This window comes from Parasteatoda tepidariorum, chromosome 9 (assembly GCF_043381705.1).
Source record: "Parasteatoda tepidariorum isolate YZ-2023 chromosome 9, CAS_Ptep_4.0, whole genome shotgun sequence".
NCBI classification, from domain to species: Eukaryota; Metazoa; Arthropoda; class Arachnida; order Araneae; family Theridiidae; genus Parasteatoda; species Parasteatoda tepidariorum.
Genome location: NC_092212.1, coordinates 19,102,778 through 19,121,982, shown reverse-complemented (window position 1 = coordinate 19,121,982; position 19,205 = coordinate 19,102,778). Strand labels below are relative to the sequence as shown.

The window sequence follows — 19,205 nt, the reverse complement described above, 5'->3', positions numbered from 1 at the left end:
TTTTTAAAAATTCCTTTATAAGCAAAGTAATTATTTGATGCTGCATTGTTAAAAAATATACAAAAAAGCAAATCAATATATTACAGGTTTTGCAATCGGATCAGCCGAAGACTGCCCTGCTGACAAAGACAAAGATTGGACTTACAATTTAAATTTACCTAATGGTAAGACATTGCTTAATCCAACATTTTATTCTATTATTAATTTTTTTCAATTCCTTGTAGCTCCAATTATTTCACTGGCATTGATGATTTATTTATTTAGTCTCGGTTACTTAAATACTTGAATAATCTTACTCAAATAGCTCAAAAATTGTTAAGTTACTGTGGGTGAAATTGTTTTGGTTCTCCTATAAGACAAATGATACTATTGAGAATACTGTCCAACCACAATGTTTTAAGAAAGAAACTGCACTGTAAGGCTGGACCATTAGGCTGGACCATAACTGCATGTGTTTACTAGATATTTAAAATAATGCCTTGATATTGATAATTTCAAAAATATACGTAAGGATTTTTGTAATTTAATATTTCGAGAGTGTTTGACATTTTTATTAGTTCATTAATTCTACCAAAAAAAGAAGGATGAATCTGCGGAAAAATTTAATCGACAAGATATTTTTTTAACTGAATTCTTTGTGATGTCACTATAAATGATGCTAGAAAACTTCCTTACTCATCTCTGTACGCTTTCCCATTTTTGAAAGAAATGGTGTTATTTACGGACAGTAGTGAATTTTTTTTAAAAAAAAAGACGAGTTAGGCACTCTTTCCGGCATATTTCATTCAGATTGATTTAATGAGATTGTGTACAAAAAGTACAAATTTTAAGTTGTGCATACTTAGGCATCTGACATTACTATCTGTACAACTTTGGAATTTGTTTCCTAAGCATTTTTTATGTCGGTTTGAATGAGACAAAACAGGAATCGATAAAATGAATAATTGAGCAGTTATAAGGATTTTTTGTGTACAAAATGCTGTACTTGCATTTTTTTATTCATATTACATTGCTGTAGAGAAAAGTGAAGTATTGCTTCCTATGTATCTTTCAGCTGTATCAATTAAGACTAAGCACTAGTTAAACGAACTAATACTAGCAATTTGCCTCTTTTGTATAAAAAGAACTATTTTTGACCTGCACTTATTAAGAAGAAACACAGTATTACATAACAGCTTTTAATACAATTTACTTGAATTTTGTTTCATTCACTTCATGAAAAAGCACATCAGAAAATGTGTTAAGATAAACCCTATGTTCTGAGAAAACCTGCTAACATAAACCATAGATAACACAAAAAAGTGTCCCTAAGTGCTCATCCAGAGTAATATATTTATGGTTGATAATACTTTTCGAAACTCTTAAAGTATTCGTTATATATACTCGTGAATAATCTCATTCATTTAAGCATAAACTAAAACGAAAACAAGAACAAATCTAATGCACCATATTATGCCTACATTTTTACATAATTATTTGAGTTCCTTCCATTAGGTCCACTGCATTGGGGTGAGAAGTATCCAAATTGTAATGGAACATCTCAATCTCCCATTAACATAATAACGAGAGAAACTGTGAAGAGTGGAGAGCGTCAGAGACTTGAACTTCATGGCTACGATGAACCTATCGGCAACGTCACGATAGAGAACATTGGCTCCGCGAGTAAGTTTTACTTTCTGTTTTGACTCTATAAAGATTTGCATTTTTCAGAAAGAGTCTATGACGTATTTTCGTTATATCCAGTTTTCCATTATAATATACAGATAGTTCCAAGCTTTTAGGCTCTTTTCAAAAGCGCCTTCTTAAAATTAGTTAGTAATTTCTTAATATTTCTTTAATGAATTGTGTGAAAGATTATCGGGGTCGACAAAAAATGCGGAGCTATGTTCGGGCTATGGTAGCCAGAGGATTGAATCATCGGACTGCGGAGAAAATTATGTTTCACAGGAGAGGCCAGGGTTTTATTCTTGAAACCTCTTGTAAGACCCAAATAGTATGTACGATAAATGTGTTCATAAAATCTGGGGAATTGAAAGTCTCTGTGTTCAGTAGCTAAGTAGTACATGGTGAAAATTCAGAAATTTTCTTCGGGTGTATGATAGCACCACTCGAATGAGTGGTGCTATCATACACCCGGGGGTTTTGTGATACCTTTCACCATAGCGGTGTTCTCTTGTCAAATAAGAGCAAGGCAATTGACTAGCAAGATGGGCATGCCCTCGTGACATTTAAAATAGCAAGTTATAACAAATAACAACATTACGCTTACTAACAAACTATTAATAAATTATTGCAACTATTAAATATTTCACTAACAGTTTATCAAGTACGATAAAAAAATTTTTGATCATTTGACCAATAATAAGTAATTTATATTACTAATTCTGAAGCATGTAGAAAAACAAATCAATGAGGTAATGATGAGTTTTAGTGTCGGCAAAAGGATTTAGTCTCGCCGTGGCGATTTCTTATGATGCCGACAACCAAATTACTTCGAAATTTAACGACCATGGATGAAATAACTGACCACATGCCCTACCCATGGTAAAATTCCTTCGCAAAGAACCATAAAGTTGGCAGGTATGCAAGAGGCCATAGATTATGCATTTTAAAATTTTTCATTAATTTCAACAGTTACATCATTGTGAGCCGGTGCTGCATGCAACACGATTTAGTTTCGCAGTGATTTTTTTCTTATAATGCCTACAAACATTTGTTGACGTGATTAAACAAAAGTTTTGCTAAATTTAACGACCCCGGAAGAAACATCAGACCACATGTTGTACATCTGTTAAAATCCTTAGCAAAAAAGTGTAGTGATTAAAGAGGCCATAGATTATGTATTTTAACAAATGAAATTGACAGCAACAGTTACATTAATAGAAATCTGACAGGCGATTGTATATAGAGCGCATGTAGTCAATTTAAAAATATACTAATTATAAATTGTTTTTGAATTGTTATTAAATACTGTGTTTTCCAGTTCTAGTATGGCCTCAAGATGGAGTTGAAAGATCAGTCATGGTTGATGGTGAGAAGTTTACATTGTTGCACGTCGCTTTCCATTGGGGTAACGAAACACACAAAGGATCAGAAGACTCGATAAATGGTAGAAAGTTTACGATTTCGGTAAGCTTTAAGAAATAAATATTCAGTTACTCGACACCTGTGGCCTTAAGCTGGTTTGTCTTCCGCTATCGAATATATTAACACTTTGAATGCCATGGGGGTCACCGGCACTGAGTTTGATCAACGCCTCCTATAACTGAAAGCCTCCACACGATTTTTTGTAGGTAGTTCGATCAGACCACTATGAAGATAAGTCAATTAATGAAAGAACCATTTTATATGATATATCTATTAAAAATTAGAAAGTGGAAGCAAATATATGCCTAACATTTTTTTTAATTTATGAATATAATTGATTCGATTTATTTACTTGTCAACCACTACAGATTCAATTCTCAAATATATATGATAAATTTCTCTCAAGTACTTTTATAAAAGGTTTTGGGTTCCTGCGCACAAGTGGTTCGCTTTTTAAATAATCTGCGCAGACTACCTATAAGAAACCGTGTGCAGGGCGGAAAGCCTATATATAGCGAGACGGAAAAAAGCATTTCATTGTAGCATTTTTTTCAAGAAACATTAAATTTCTGTAACTACCATAATTTTTTTACAATTTTAGCATAGATGAAAGACAGCTTCTTTCTTTATAGAAAAGTAGATTTAGCTGAATAATTGAAAAAGAAAATAGTTTAACTCCTCCCGAAAACATGTTAAAACTGAAATGGGTTTACTACCAGCTTTTCCTCTTTTCCGTCTCGCTTTCACCCATGACCGTGTGGAGGCTTTCTGATATAGGAGGTGATGGTTTGATCATTGCGCCACGGGTGCCACCGGTGACCGGAGAAGCCAAAATTATTGGAAACACATAATTCGAATAAAATTTTTAACTTTTTTATATCATTATCGTTACTAAAATGGCAGAGATGCCAACTGCTAAGAACAAGCCAAAATAATTAAAAAAATGGTAAATAACTACAAAGTAAATTTTGCATATATTTGACTATTTTTGCATGCTTTTTAAAAGATATAGCACGACATTAGGGGCCGTTCAAAAAGTACGTACACAAAAATGGAGAAATTTCAAACCCCTCCCCCCCCCTTCGTACATTACCGTACATAAGGTCTTACTCCCCCCCCCCTTACAGTACGTACATTTTATTAGTCTACCCCCCTTTNAAGAAACCGTGTGCAGGGCTGAAAGCCTATATATAGCGAGACGGAAAAAAGCATTTCATTGTAGCATTTTTTTCAAGAAACATTAAATTTCTGTAACTACCGTAATTTTTTTACAATTTTAGCATAGATGAAAGAAAGTAGATATAGCTGAATAATTGAAAAAGAGAATAGTTTAACTCCTCCCGAAAACATGTTAAAACTGAAATGGGTTTACTACCAGCTTTTCTTCTTTTCCGTCTCGCTTTCACCCATGACCGTGCGGAGGCTTTCTGATATAGGAAGTGATGGTTTGATCATTGCGCCACGGGTGCCACCGGAGAAACCAAAATTATTGGAAACGCTTTATTCGAGTAAAATTTTTAACTTTTTTATATCATTATCGTTACTAAAATGGCAGAGATGCCAACTGCTCCGGACAAGCCAAAAAAATGGTAAATAACTACAAAGTAAATTTTGCATATATTTGACTATTTTTGCATGCTTTTTAAAAGGTGAATTATATAAGCCTACGAATTATTTAGAAATAGTGGTGGATAAAAATCTACTAAATAGAATTTATTAAATCAAGAATCACAATTGATAAACTACCACTTTAAAATGTATATTTGGTGTCCGGAGCAAGTTGGCATCTCTGAAATGGTTTGAAGAAATTGATGCAATATAGAACACACAAAAATACTTTTATTTATTTACACAGAGATGCCAACTTGCTTCGGACAGCGAATAAATATTTTCGAGTAAGAGTTTATTAATTGTGATTTTTGGCTTAATAAATTCAATTTAATAGATTTTTATCCAGCACTATTTCTAAGAAATTCGTAGGCTTATCTTACTCACCACTTTTGTTAGCTAAGTCTTAGACTGTGCAAACATGCACAATGAATTGTTTAATCACTAATTTATTTTATACGTATACGCTTGCGTAACCACTCTGATCCCCTCTCTTCCCTTATTCTCCGTTCTATCTTAGATGAAGGTGTAGATAGCCCTACGGGCTAGGAACATCGTAACACATAATTTATATCGGTAGCGGTATAAGCTCAGTCATGCTGAACCTTTTAAAAAACTAGCAAAATCTGTGCAATATTGGCAAATTTAGTTTGTAGTTATTTACCGTTTGGCTAGACGGGCAAGCTATGTAAAATTAGAGTTGCATTCAACGTGTTAACCATGACATGGCATTGCGTTACTTATGTGCAAAAAAAAGGGCTAAAATCCTTCTCCCTTCTTTTAAGCACTATGCTATCAACTTTTTAGTTTTTCCAAAGATATTATACTTAAAGTTGCGTCGGAGGTACGCTTTTTTGTTACTTCATTCATTACTTAATAAATATGATTTAAAAAAAAATAATAACCATAATATATTTAAACGTATATTTAAAAAATCTGACTGTTATTTTTTTTAAATGTGAGCTAAAGAGTAAATCTAAAAGATATTTCCTTAAATTTATCACTGAAATTTTTATTTTACTTTTAATGGGAAAAAATTTTCGTAAAAAAAGCAAAAGATAGCTACTACATATGAGGGAGGGGAAAGTATTACGAATTTTAAGTGCAAATTAGAAGAGTGCAAATTATCCACTGGAATTGTAATTATTATCATTTTAATAAACTTATTATTATAAGATTATGATTAACGCAGCTTTAGAGGGACATCCCACATAGAAATGATTGAGTTGAAGGCCTAAACATAATTTCCCTAGTGATGCTTGATATTAATTAATTTTCATTACTTCATTTACATATTCTGATCATTTTCTAACCCTTTTTTCTCCTTTTTAAAACAGGCTAACTTAATTCATCAGAACAATGGAAAATCAGTTTCAGTTGTAGCATTCCTTGAGGTATGCATAATTATTTTTTATTCACTATCTTTAGAATTGGTTGTCAGTATCCCCATGAAAAAACATTCCCAGCTCATTTATAACAAAAAATTCTAATCAACGATTCTAAAGTTCTTTGAAGCTCCTTTGACTTTTATAGAAGTCTTAAATTAACGGTCTGTTTAGTCATCACCTCCTACATCAGAAAGTCACCACACGGTTTCCTATAGGTAGTCAGCGCAGACTATTTAAAAAAGTGAACCTATTGTGCGCATGAACCTAAATTTTATTTTTAAAGTGACTGAGAGATATTTACATACCTGCCAACTTTTAATCCCTTCCATTATGATTTTTCCCAGTGGTATTTAAATGGAATAAAAATTTCAATTTTAAGCAAAAAAATACGTTGTATTTGAAAAAGCTTAAGCTGCCTACCATGATAGTAACACATATTAATATATATGCTTAGTTTTCTTAAGAATAGTGGTTATGAAAATCCCTTAAAAATTTATTTTATAAAAAAAAAAATAGTATATATTTACTACCACTTTAAATATAAAAATAAAATTTTACTCCAAATGCGTAAAAGTTGGCAAGTATGTATTTACCATACATATTTGAGAATATAATCTGTAGTGGTAGACAAGTAAATAAAACAAACCAATCATATTCATAAATTAAACAAATTTTTAGACATATATTTGCTACCACTTTCTTTATTTTTACTAGATTTTCTATTAAATGGCTCTTTTTTAAACTGGTTTATTTTCATAATGGTCTGATCGGACTACCTACAAAACAACGTGTGGAGGCTTTCAGTTGTACGAGGCGTAGGTTTAGAAGTCTGTATTTTAGCTAACAAGATTCCTGATGATGAAAGAAGGAGTTGTTAACATAGGTATAAGGATATGGTGAACAATCGGAGTACTTTTATTATTTTTCACTCAAAAAATCTTATTAAAGTTTGTCTAATTGGCAGAAGTATGATACACTTCCTTAAGTAGTTGTAGGTCACAGCACCAATTTTTAAACTGCAAATTCAAAGCAAGTCTTGTATGTCGGAGCAAACTGCTTAACGTGCATCTTAATTGCGATTTTAAACCACTTTTATTCGTAATCACTCGTTTCTAATAGGGAATATTATTTATGTATATGTTTACTGCGTATATTAGTAGTCACTTATGAACTTATATTTTTCAGATAATGTGATTAAATGAATTAATGGCCCAACGAGGCTATCGTGGAAACATTATGGTAAAGATACTGTTAGTTTATGAATGTTATTAAATTTCACACGATTCTCAGAAAAATATAATAGTGGTAGTATATTAATAATAATTGTTTTCCAGTCTGGTAAGGGTGATCATTTAAAAAATAAACTCTAAGTGATCATTTAAAAAGTAAACTCTCTATGGCAGAAGGAAAGATTATTAGAAGACTCGTCGGCGCACCTAAATGCATTAGCAATAATAGTATAAAAAGGGATCTTAAAATTGATGACATCAACGTCTATATAAAAAATTTTAATAAAAATTTCTACGATGAAGCAAAAACCTGTACTACCAGCAATTTTAACTCACTCCTCACTCCTAGATATTGAACTAATTGACGACAACACTAAATTCAGCCCAATCACTGCCTTCTTCCTTAGGGATATGGTGCTGTCCTAGCACACGAAATACACTCAGCCCCAGCCGACTCACACGAACCCCCTCTCGATTTTTTGGTGCTAAGCACCCCCTCTTCCTCCCATCTCCATTCCTCCNCACTAAATTCAGCCCAATCACTGCCGTCTACTTTAGGAATATGGTGCTGCCCTAGCACACGAAATACACTCAGCCCCAGCCGACTCACACGAACCCCCTCTCGATTTTTCGGTGCTAAGCACCACCTCTTCCTCCCATCTCCATTCCTCCTCACTACTCCTCATCATCGATTTATTACTACAGATGAATCGGTTAATGCCGCTTCGCGGCAGCGCACCGAGATTTATGTGATTTCTACCATTCTACCATTAGCTTAGAAGATTGAAAAAACAGTCATTTTAAGCTATTAGTAAGTAACAAAACCTAAGCCTTTATGTTAGATGAACCATGAATAACTGAAATGAATTCTTTTATCTACTGTAGAATGAATCAAAAAATTTTTTGTTGCTGATATGTACAGAATAAAATTGTGTAAAATAATCAATCATTAAGTAAATAAATAACTTTGATTACATTCAATCTTATTACAATCATACATAAACTTGGTATTAGGCTAATATTTGATTTCCCTCTTTACAGTATTAGCAGTAAAAAAAAAAATTCTGGTAACACTTAAATGTCCTGGCTTTCATAAGCCAGGAAAATAACAGCTAGGATAATGACAAATTCGCCATTTTATAGCATACAACTTTACTTTATTTTAATATTTTGACCTAAGACGTTTATATTCTGCAGAAAACAACAAAATTTCTTAAAATAACTCAGATAAATCTATGTAGTTTATGTTATTAATGATTTAAGGAAGCCAGGAATATAACAACACAAAAACCTACTCATCTTGAAAAAATTTTTGAAGTGATTTTGAACCAGAAAGTTTGCTCTTTTTTCATGCAACAAGGCACGTTCAGAGAGGAGGGTATCTAATCAATCTATTAACATAAGATATTGATTACTGGCGCTATCTATTTTGGTTATAAAGCACTAAATAAAAGTAGACAGGAAAATGACAGATTTTCTTGTGACAAACAAATTATTGACAGAAAAAATTATTTCAACCAAAGTTTTTGTAAATAATACCTTCTGCGTATATTCTAGAAATTCTTACACCGGTTGAGATAAAAAAATTAGATATTGAAATATTTCTGGGAAGTTTTGAAGCTAGTTATTATTGGAAACATTGTTTGTGACTTGCCAGAAACATGAAATTTTGAAGTTCAATTAAATTTTTTAAATATACAAAATAGTCGATGCTAGTACTAGGTTATTTTAAAATGCTAACAGCAATGCTTTTTATTAAATTTTAAAAAAAAGTTCTTTTAGTAGTTTTGTATAAGATTTTGGTGCAAGTGGCTGTAAATTGTCATATTTCGTGAGAATCACCCATCTATGCTTGTTGCCATAGGTTTTAATATTGCATCATTAAAAATCGTCTAGGAAAGCTAATGTCATGGTCACTATTAATGGATCTTTGTGCCAAATCAGTTATTGTACTACAACCATGTAAAATAATGACCCTTAGAAAGACTTGAAATAAACCTATATATTAATGAAGAATTATATTTAAATATACCTTTTCAAAAAGAAACTTAATCATACTTTCTCAATAAATAGGAAAGACGTCGACTGAACTCAGCACTATACAACATTTTGTCCGTCAAGGAAGCATTTCAATATGAAGGACAAAAATTCGAAGGAGAAATTCAACTGTCCAATAGAAATTCGCATAGACAGGGCAAGATTTATCTGGGGGATCTGATTGACAATAATTGTCCATTCTATAGATATGAGGGCTCCTTAAGTTTTCCACCATGTGATGAAGGACTCACGTGGATGGAATGCAGAAAGCCTAAAACAGTAAACAGAAACCAAGTAAGTACTGATTCATTTCAATTTTGATTCATCTAATATCAGGATTCCTTCAGATCTCTGAGATCTATTTTTGTGGTAAATTATTTAAGCAAATGAATTTAAGAATTTATGATGAAGTAGCACATGAAAGTGTTCCTTTTTGTATTAGAAAAATTATCCCTTTGATGCAGATAGAACATTTTGCGTCTCTTTTATATTTTTTCTGACGGTCTAATTACAAGCAAAAATATATTTTGGTATTGATTAATTACAAAAAAAGCTAACAGTTTCTAAAAAAATCTGCTTAATTATCAAAATTATATTTGTCTAAAAACTAAAAATCCCCCCCCCCAAAATAAAGTTTTAATTTTTTTTCCACTCATACTAGTAAATTTATCAAACATTGATTTTCTATTGATTCATTGACTACAATGATGAATAGCTGTTTCTCTTAGATCTAAATGACTGCAAATGAATGTCGTTAACAGATGCGAAGAGATTTATAATTTTATGTGTATTGCATTCTGGTCTTTGAAAAATGTGTTAGTTTGAAAAAGTTAGTTATTTACGTTAATGATTATAAGAATTGAGGATGAAAGCACATACTGGGTTCCCCTGGATATGAGAAAAAGTTTACCTTTTGACTCAAATGGAACACCGGTGCCTCTTACATAGGTTTTTTCTACAGCTATAGTTGCAAGCAAATATATATATTTTAGTATTTTACAATTGCAAAAAAACATACTAATAGTATGTAAAGAAACTTTTAGATTACGGGATTGAATTTGCATCAAATATAAAATCCGAAATGCAGTTTGATTTTCATATGTATATTTAAAAAATGTAAAAAAATTGATTTTGTAAGTTGTAAGAGAAATTTCAATAATGAATAGTTTTTCTTCTATCTAAATAACTGCATACAAGCACAAATTTAAAAAATATTCCTTGAAAGTGTGCCATGTTGGGAAAATTTTACTTTTTATGCAGAAGAAGACACCGGTGTTTCATGCCGTACTTCAGAATTATAAATTATCAAAATGTTAATTGTAATATTCATCACTTATTTTAGCTAAATAAATACAAAATAATGAAAAAAAATATGTTTCATATAAATTCTCCCTCAAAGGTCTTAATCTTATTAACAAAATGGAGACCAACTTCTATCATATTTTGCAACCACAATGCGTTATTTTGTAAAAAAAAAAATTTTCTTTAAAAAAGAATTGAGGCTCGTAAAAACCTTGCATTTGTCATTAAGTTAAAGTTAATTTACAGAGAATGCAAGATTTATTTAAGGGGCGTTGGGACATACACTTAACAAAATCTGACTAGTTTTCAACTCTCAAATTAATAAGACTGTTGTGAAATATTTAAAATAATGGTTTAATTGTGAAACATATAATTAAATTGGGGTTATTGTAAAACACTAAAATTAATAGGTTTATGCTAAACTCTCAAAAGAATGGAGAAAATATGAAACATTAAAAATTACTGGCAAAAAAAACTTAAAATATTGATGTTTCAATGAATAATTCCTTGTTCAGAAAAACTGATTTAAATCTTTTCACACCAGAATATTTGAATGATTCAAAAGTTCATATAAAAAGCCACTTTAATAAAGTTCCTACGCCGTGAGGTTTTAAAACTGTTAGCTAATTAATCAGAAATTCCGAAAGCTTTTGTTTTTGATTGTTTTTCACCCTGTAAAACATTTTTCAAAAAGCGAAGTAGTTGGTTAGCGCAAAGAGATTTATTTTTATTTTCATAGAAATATATCATACAACTTCCACTCATTGCCAACATATAAGAAATATATTGAAATTTTACTAGAGAAGTGGACAGTCGGATACGTTTTTGTTCCTAATTAAAAAGATTCATTTTCCAACAACTCATTTTACATAGAATATTTTAAAAATTAATTGAATTTTATTCATATAATTAAAACATAGCTCCAAAATGAATTCAATAATTTTATTTTTACAACTAAAAGAATTTCAAGTTTAAAATCGCGAAAACTGCTTAATAAGGAATTGGCATAAAAGAAAGTAGGAAAACTATTGCAATATATTTAGAAATATAAGAAAAAAAAATGAATCCACTCTTAAATTTCGAACTCAATACAGAAAAAAAAATTTGGTCTCATATTTTTTATTAAATGTTTTTGGATAATGCTTGGTTGAAAGTTGATTAAAAAAGTACTTTTCTAAGTTTTAAACTAATTTTAAATGTATTAGTTTTTAAATCACTAGTGCAAACATGTTTGAAAAAATCCGAACCAATGACGCATTACCAATTATGTTATAAAACTTCAGTCAATATAAATGTTCTATTTTTTATTTTCAGATGAATCAGCTTTTTTCCTTGTATTCAGTGAAAGAAGGTACACCAGATGCTGATAAATGCCACCTTTTAAATAATTATAGACCAGCACAGCCATTAAATGGTAGAAAAGTTTACAGATAATAAACTGTGTATATCAAATTCTCCTGTAATAGTTTAAATAAATAAATGCTATATTTGGTTCTATGCTGGTTAAATTCTACTTTTTTTAATTAAAATGTGCAGTGCGTAAAATACAAAATGGAACACCGTGAATAACTTTTGATCTAATGATCGGATCTTCAAATCTAGAACTCAATCTTAATGTTCAAAGGGGTGACCTCAAATATGCTAATTAATTAGTGCAGAAGATATTAAGTTACGAAATCAGATACAAAGACGCACTTTTTCGGAATAAACATGCCTTTTTTTTTCTCGATGGATTCCGATTTCTGACCCCCAAAATATGGAGGTTTCACGCAATGTAGAAAATAGGGTCCCGATAGTTTGACCAAGAGAAATATCCGAGGTTTGGACCCCTTAATGTTAATTTTACTTTTTTCGTACTAAACCTTGTCTCGGAAACATTTAAAGCGAATTGAAAAATTTTTGCACTTTATTATAAAATTAGTTTATTCAAAGATAATTCGATGCAAATTACAGATTTTAGTAAATATTTATTATTTTTATTATTATATTTAAAAATGAACGAAAACTTATTATAAGGTATATATTTTTTTACATCAATTTCATATTAAATGACAAAATACACAATTTGAACACAATAGATCAAATAGTTTCTCAGAAATCATATTTTGAAAAAGTCGTATTTTTAAAATTCAATTTCTCAAGACCGAATTTTGCACAAACTTTGTATTTTAGTTTGCAAAATTACATTTCCTGAAATGATGTAAAAAATTATATACCTTACAACTCAATTTTTTCGACTATTATGAAATAAAATAATGAAAAATTATAATAACTCACTGAAATTTATCTTTTGAAATTTATTATTTGAAANTCAGGGTGTTCCATTTTGTATTTTACGCACTGCACATTTTCTCAAGACCGAATTTTGCACAAACTTTGTATTTTAGTTTGTAAAATTACATTTCCTGAAATGATGTAAAAAATTATATACTTTACAATTAAATTTTTTCGACTATTATGAAATAAAATAATGAAAAATTATAATAACTCACTGAAATTTAACTTTTGAAATGTATTTTTTGAAATTATGTATTGCTAAACGAATTTTATAATTTATAAGCGAAAAGTTTTTAATTCGCATAAAAATTTCTCGAAATATGACCAAATACGCAAAGAATTAAATTAAAATTAAAGAGTTCAAACTTTAGACCGCTCTCCTGGTCAAACTATAGGGACCATATTTCCCAGATTGCGGCTACCTCTATATTTTGGGAATCAGAATTTGAAATCAGTCAAAAGCAATGTTTGTTTATTCAGAGAAAATAATATTTTGTTGTCTAATTTCGTAACTTAAAATATCGTCTGCATTAATATATTAGTATATTTGAGGTCAACCCTTCGAACTAGTAAGATTGACTCCTAGAACGTGAAGATTCGACAATTAGATGAACAGTTATTCAAAGTGGTCAGTTTATATTTTTGCTCTTTGCATGTACATCACACCATGATAAACGAAATGAAAATAATTTTAATAGTAACGTATGTTTCTAAGTCTGTATATTTTTCCAAATTCATTAGCTACCAACTTAAAACAATTTCCCGGCTCAGACGTGCCACTACAGATCTGAAGAGGATAATCACCACCATTGTTGTATCAAATCTGCCACATTTTCCTTATTTTCCGAAAGATTTTATTTTTACGATTAATCTAATAGCCACTTTTATGTCTTAAAACTTGTTTCTTGTTTTAATAAACTTCTGAATGATTTTGAATACATTACATTTAAATAATTACACGTACGTTTCGAAGATCTTCTACATGTCGTTACGTTCTTCGAAGAGTGGGTTGCGTATAAATTAAAAGTGTACTCGCAGTGTTCCTTCAAGTTTCAGTTTGTTACCATTAAGTAAAGGCTTCTCTGAAGAACGTAAAAGTTGGCATGTATGTTATACGTTTTCATAATGTGTTTCAAAAGAGAAGTAGAAAAACTAAACGCATTAAGGGTCTCAAGTTTCTGCTTGAGTGAGAATAAAAGAAAAATACTATCGAATATGTTTTTAGAATGCATTTCAAAAGAGAAAGCAAAAAAAAAAAAGAAAAAAAAATACTAAACGCTTAGGGTTCGCAAATTTATGCTCAATTGAAAGAAAAGAAAAATATTATTTAAATCTTTTATATGTTTTTAGAATCCTTTTCAAAAGAGAAAGTGAAAAAACTATAAGCGTTAGAGGTCACAAATTTCTGCTTGAGTGAAGACAAATGAAAAATGCTATCGAAATCTTTTACATGTTTTTAGAATCCTTTTCAAAAGAGAAAGTGGAAAAACTATACGTGTTAGGGGTCACAAATTTCTGCAGATTAAGAATCCAGATAGCATTTTTCTTTCTATCTTACTTTTACCTTTTCAATCCAAGTACTTTAAAACGCTGTGTAAACTAATATAAGCAATAAACTATTTAAAATACATTACGCAGTATTTATTATATAATTTTTAAAAATCTTTAAATAATGTAGTTATTAAATTTGCTTACGTGTAAAAATTTAAAATTTTTATGGTGAATTTTGCTGGTGCTTCAGAGGCAACATCGGTATACAATGGGTTAATAACATCGATTAATAATATGATTGATATATTTAAAAGATTAACAAACTGGTTGTAAAATTTTTATTCAGATGTTTGAATACTTGCTACTTTACTTTTCCAATTACTGATAATTCTGAGAACAAAAATTTCTCACAGAGATTTTCTAACTGGAATATTTTTTTTTAAATATTTGGACGTGAGGTTTTGAAAAATCTTTTCGAGATTTACTACCAGTTTCTTATATTTTTGAGACCGCTGTCAACTTATCAAACGACCCTCCTTCTGTACACCCTGCAAAAGTAAAAAAAAATGCTTGTTACCCTTATAAGTTTGAACAGTTTGACGGTTTTTCATCTTGTCAAGTTTTATGACAATATCTTAGAGAAATGTTTAAAAACTATAAGAAACAGTTCACTTATACACAGCGGAATATAATTATTTTTCTTACAGAAAATGAACTTCTTCTTAAGAAACAAATAAATTTTAAGTGCATGCAAAAGTTTATAGCGTGTATATAGCTTGCAAAAGTAACACCTGTAACCAAATTTCATACAATTTTGACTATCAGGAGGAAGGGGCTATAAAGAAAAGTGAATATTCATTTTACAAAATTTGAAAAAAAAATACAAAATTTGAGAGAAATTGGTTGCATAATTTCTGGAAAATTGAATTTTAATACTATGGTTTCTTTCAAATACGATTTCTCAGGAACTATACGACATATTTTCGTTCAAATTTCGTATTTTGCTATGTAAAGTTTCATTTTTAAAATGATCTAAAAATTATATGACAATTCAAAATTCGTTCAATAATTATGAAATAAAATAATAAATATTTACTAAAAATTATAATTTTTTTGGAATTATCTTTAGTCAAACGTATTTTATAATTCTGTGTCAAAGTTTTCAATTTGCTCAAGAAATAATTGCACAAAAATGCGTAAAAAATAAAATTAACATTATGGAGTCTAAACTTACCCTCCTCTGACCAAACTATAGGGACCATGTTACCCAGATTACTTACCGGTACATATACTTTACCGGTCAGAAATCCGAAACCGTCGAAAATAAGGTGCGTTTAATTAGAAAAAACACTTTTTTGCTTCTGATATCGTAACTTAAAATATCGTCTGAACATTTGAGATTACCCTCTCAAACCTTTAAGATTGAGTCCCACAACGTAAAGATCGTAAACATTAGGTCAAAAGTTATTCAGGGCAATTCGTTTTTTATTTTTATTTTGCATTGTACATATATTTTACATATCGATGTAAAATTATAAAAACAAAAGTAAAAAAATTGTAATGTATTAAAAAAGGGGATTTCCGTCAAAATTCCACCGATGCATGTATTGTTGCTTCAGTAAATATCTATTAATAGATTCAGTTCACCAATTAGCCTCCATGAGATTTAAATTGAAAGGTATAATTTCCGTCATTGATTTTTATCACTCATAATTTTTAATATCGGTGAAATATCGTTGCAAATTCGTCAAGTCATTTCAAACATATTTTAAGTGTCTGAAAACGATTTGCCAATAAAAATATTTTTTGCTAATTTATGAAACCTTTATAAGACAACAGGAAGTGATTGGAAATGTGTATAAGAACTGTGAATTTGCAATTAATTACTTCTCAGTGAATGAAGACAGTCATGGATTTTAAAATTTATGTGTAATTAGCTACATTGCTAATTATTTAATCTTTTTGCAAGTTATTTAAATTTTTACAATTTTATATTATCTCATTTAAAAAAAAATTCTAGCGTTTCTTCTTTTATTACATGTTTGCTAACTTGAATGGTCACTAAGAAAGATTTTAAAAGAAATGGTAGTAAAATTATAATGAGAGTAAAAAACAATTTTTTGAAATTAATCTAATTAACTAAGCCTTTTAAAGTATAACTGCCGAAATTAAAAATCTTATACACATATTTAAATTATAAATGTTTGATGTTAAGTACAAAAATTTTTTGAAATTTTAAAATCCTGGATTTCTAGATTATACATAAATGATGCTTCCAGTTACAAAAAAGTTTTATCAACGACTACAGAAGTTGACATGTATGTCATTATTATACTCATTATTATATGACATATATAAACCCATCTAACATCAATATATTCACAAATTTATAAGTAAATAAAAAAAAGTTGTGCAATCTATGGAAATAAAGCAGTATTTATATGTATTCTAATTCATAATCTCAATTTTATATTTGCCAATAAAATTTAGAAGAAAGGCCATCATTTTTTTAAATATTTTCAAGTGAAATACAATAAAAAGAATTATTTTAAATTTCTTATTACATTATAGCCACCGCTTTTTAAATGTTATAATAACCGTACGAGCAATGCCTGTTTGTATGTATGCATCTCGTATACAAATCCGCAATTCTGATCAGTTCCGCGCCATATTTGGTGCACATACGTTCAAAGATACGGCGGACCTAACTTTCTACGTCAAAACCCTTTTCTATCAAGGTTTCCTGTGCTGCATCTCAAAGAAAGAATTTTATAATATGAGTGATTTGCTAGCTTGCAGCTCTAATCAATCAAAAATTAGTTTCATCACCCGTTCTTGTGAATTACACAGGAAACACCACAATCTGTGGTAAATATACGTATTTCGTTCGACCTGGAATTGGCCATCACCTCCTACATCAGAAAGCCTCCACATAGTATTTTATAAGAAGTCTGCGCACACTATTTGAAAAGTGAACCAGTTGTGCGCATGAATCCAAATTCCAATTTAAAAGTAATTTTACTTACTTTATTCATAAAAAATTGGGCACCTGGGTCCCGCAGCGGCCTTATCCCATACATCTAGAAATTACCAAAAGCTTAAAGTAATAAGTTTACGAAACGGCAAACAACTTCAAACTAAAATTTGCAAATGCAAGATTAATTTTGTTTACTTTTTAAACGGTTTAACTTGACTTAATTTTAACAAAGGAACGAAAAGCCTTCAAAGTGAAAGCCTTCAAATTATTTAGAAATAGTGGTGGATAAAAATCTAATAAATTGAATTTATTAAACCAAAAAGAACACATTAATAAACTACCACTCGAAAATATTTATTTCCTGTTCGGAGAAAGTCGGCACCTCTGCCATTATCGTAAAAATTCCATCTTCACGCATTTAACTATTTAGAATTTCAAAGCAACTAAAAACTATTTTTCAAATAGCACACCTGCCCTTCACAATACCTGTCTTTCTCAATGCTGCAAAGTTAGAGTGAGGAAAACATTGTTCCTCCTATTAAAGTTCCATTCCTCCTTCGTATTACTTAGAGGAAAGAATTATTTTAAGTATCATCAGCGATGCCAACTGCTCCGGACGCGCCAAAATAATTAAAATAACAGAAAAGAATTACAAAGTAAATTTTGCAAATATTTGACTAATATTGTTTGCCTTTTAAAAGGTGTAGCTTGAATAAGAACAATAGAGTTGTGAATTATATAAGCCTACGAATTATTTAGAAATAGTTGTGGTTAAAAATCTACTAAATTGAATTTATTAAATCAAGAATCACAATTGATAAAATACCACTTTAAAATATATATTTACTGTCCGGAGCAATAGAGTTGTGAATTATATAAGCCTACGAATTATTTAGAAATAGTTGTGGTTAAAAATCTACTAAATTGAATTTATTAAATCAAGAATCACAATTGATAAAATACCACTTTAAAATATATATTTACTGTCCGGAGCAATAGAGTTGTGAATTATATAAGCCTACGAATTATTTAGAAATAGTTGTGGTTAAAAATCTACTAAATTGAATTTATTAAATCAAGAATCACAATTGATAAAATACCACTTTAAAATATATATTTACTGTCCGGAGCAATAGAGTTGTGAATTATATAAGCCTACGAATTATTTAGAAATAGTTGTGGTTAAAAATCTACTAAATTGAATTTATTAAATCAAGAATCACAATTGATAAAATACCACTTTAAAATATATATTTACNTATACAAATACACAATTCTGAGCAGTTCCGCCCCATATTTGGTGCACATAAGTTCAAAACCACGACGGACCTAACTTTCTACGTTTAAACCCTTTCCTGTCAAGGTTTCCTGTGCTACATCTCAAACAAAGAATTTTATAATGTGAGTGATTTGCTAGCTTGCAGCTCTAATCGATCAAAAATTAATTTCATCACCCGTTCTTGTGAATTACACAGGAAACACCACAATCTGTGGTAAATATTCGTATTTCGTTCGACCTGAGTTTGGCCATCACCTTCTACATCAAAAAGCTTCCACATAGTATTTTATAAGTAGTCTGCGTACACTATTTGAAAAGAGAACCAGTTGAGCGCATGAATCCAAATTACAATTTAAAAGTAATTGAGAGACATTTATCATGTATGTATATTTGTGAATTGAATCTGTAGTGGTTGATAAGTAAATAAGACTAATCAATAATATTCATAAATTAAACAAAGTTTTAGACGTATAATTGCTACCACTTTCTTATTTTTACTAGATTTTTCATTAAATGTCTCTTTCGTTAAC

At 30.0% G+C, this 19,205-nt stretch overlaps 1 protein-coding gene across 2 annotated transcripts in view; it reads left to right on the top strand.

The window, feature by feature from the left end:
- Window positions 1–12,148, top strand: part of LOC122272050 (carbonic anhydrase 1-like) — a 55,260-nt gene extending 43,112 nt beyond the window's left edge. For both annotated transcript variants that reach the window (XM_071186035.1, XM_043055044.2), the window contains exons 2-7: window positions 87–164; window positions 1,495–1,662; window positions 2,984–3,129; window positions 6,033–6,089; window positions 9,386–9,643; window positions 11,966–12,148. In XM_071186035.1, the coding sequence (XP_071042136.1) occupies window positions 87–164; window positions 1,495–1,662; window positions 2,984–3,129; window positions 6,033–6,089; window positions 9,386–9,643; window positions 11,966–12,085 (827 nt within the window). In that variant the 3' untranslated portion in view covers window positions 12,086–12,148. The remainder of the gene's footprint in view (window positions 1–86; window positions 165–1,494; window positions 1,663–2,983; window positions 3,130–6,032; window positions 6,090–9,385; window positions 9,644–11,965) is intronic.
- The last annotated feature ends 7,057 nt before the right edge of the window (window positions 12,149–19,205 follow it).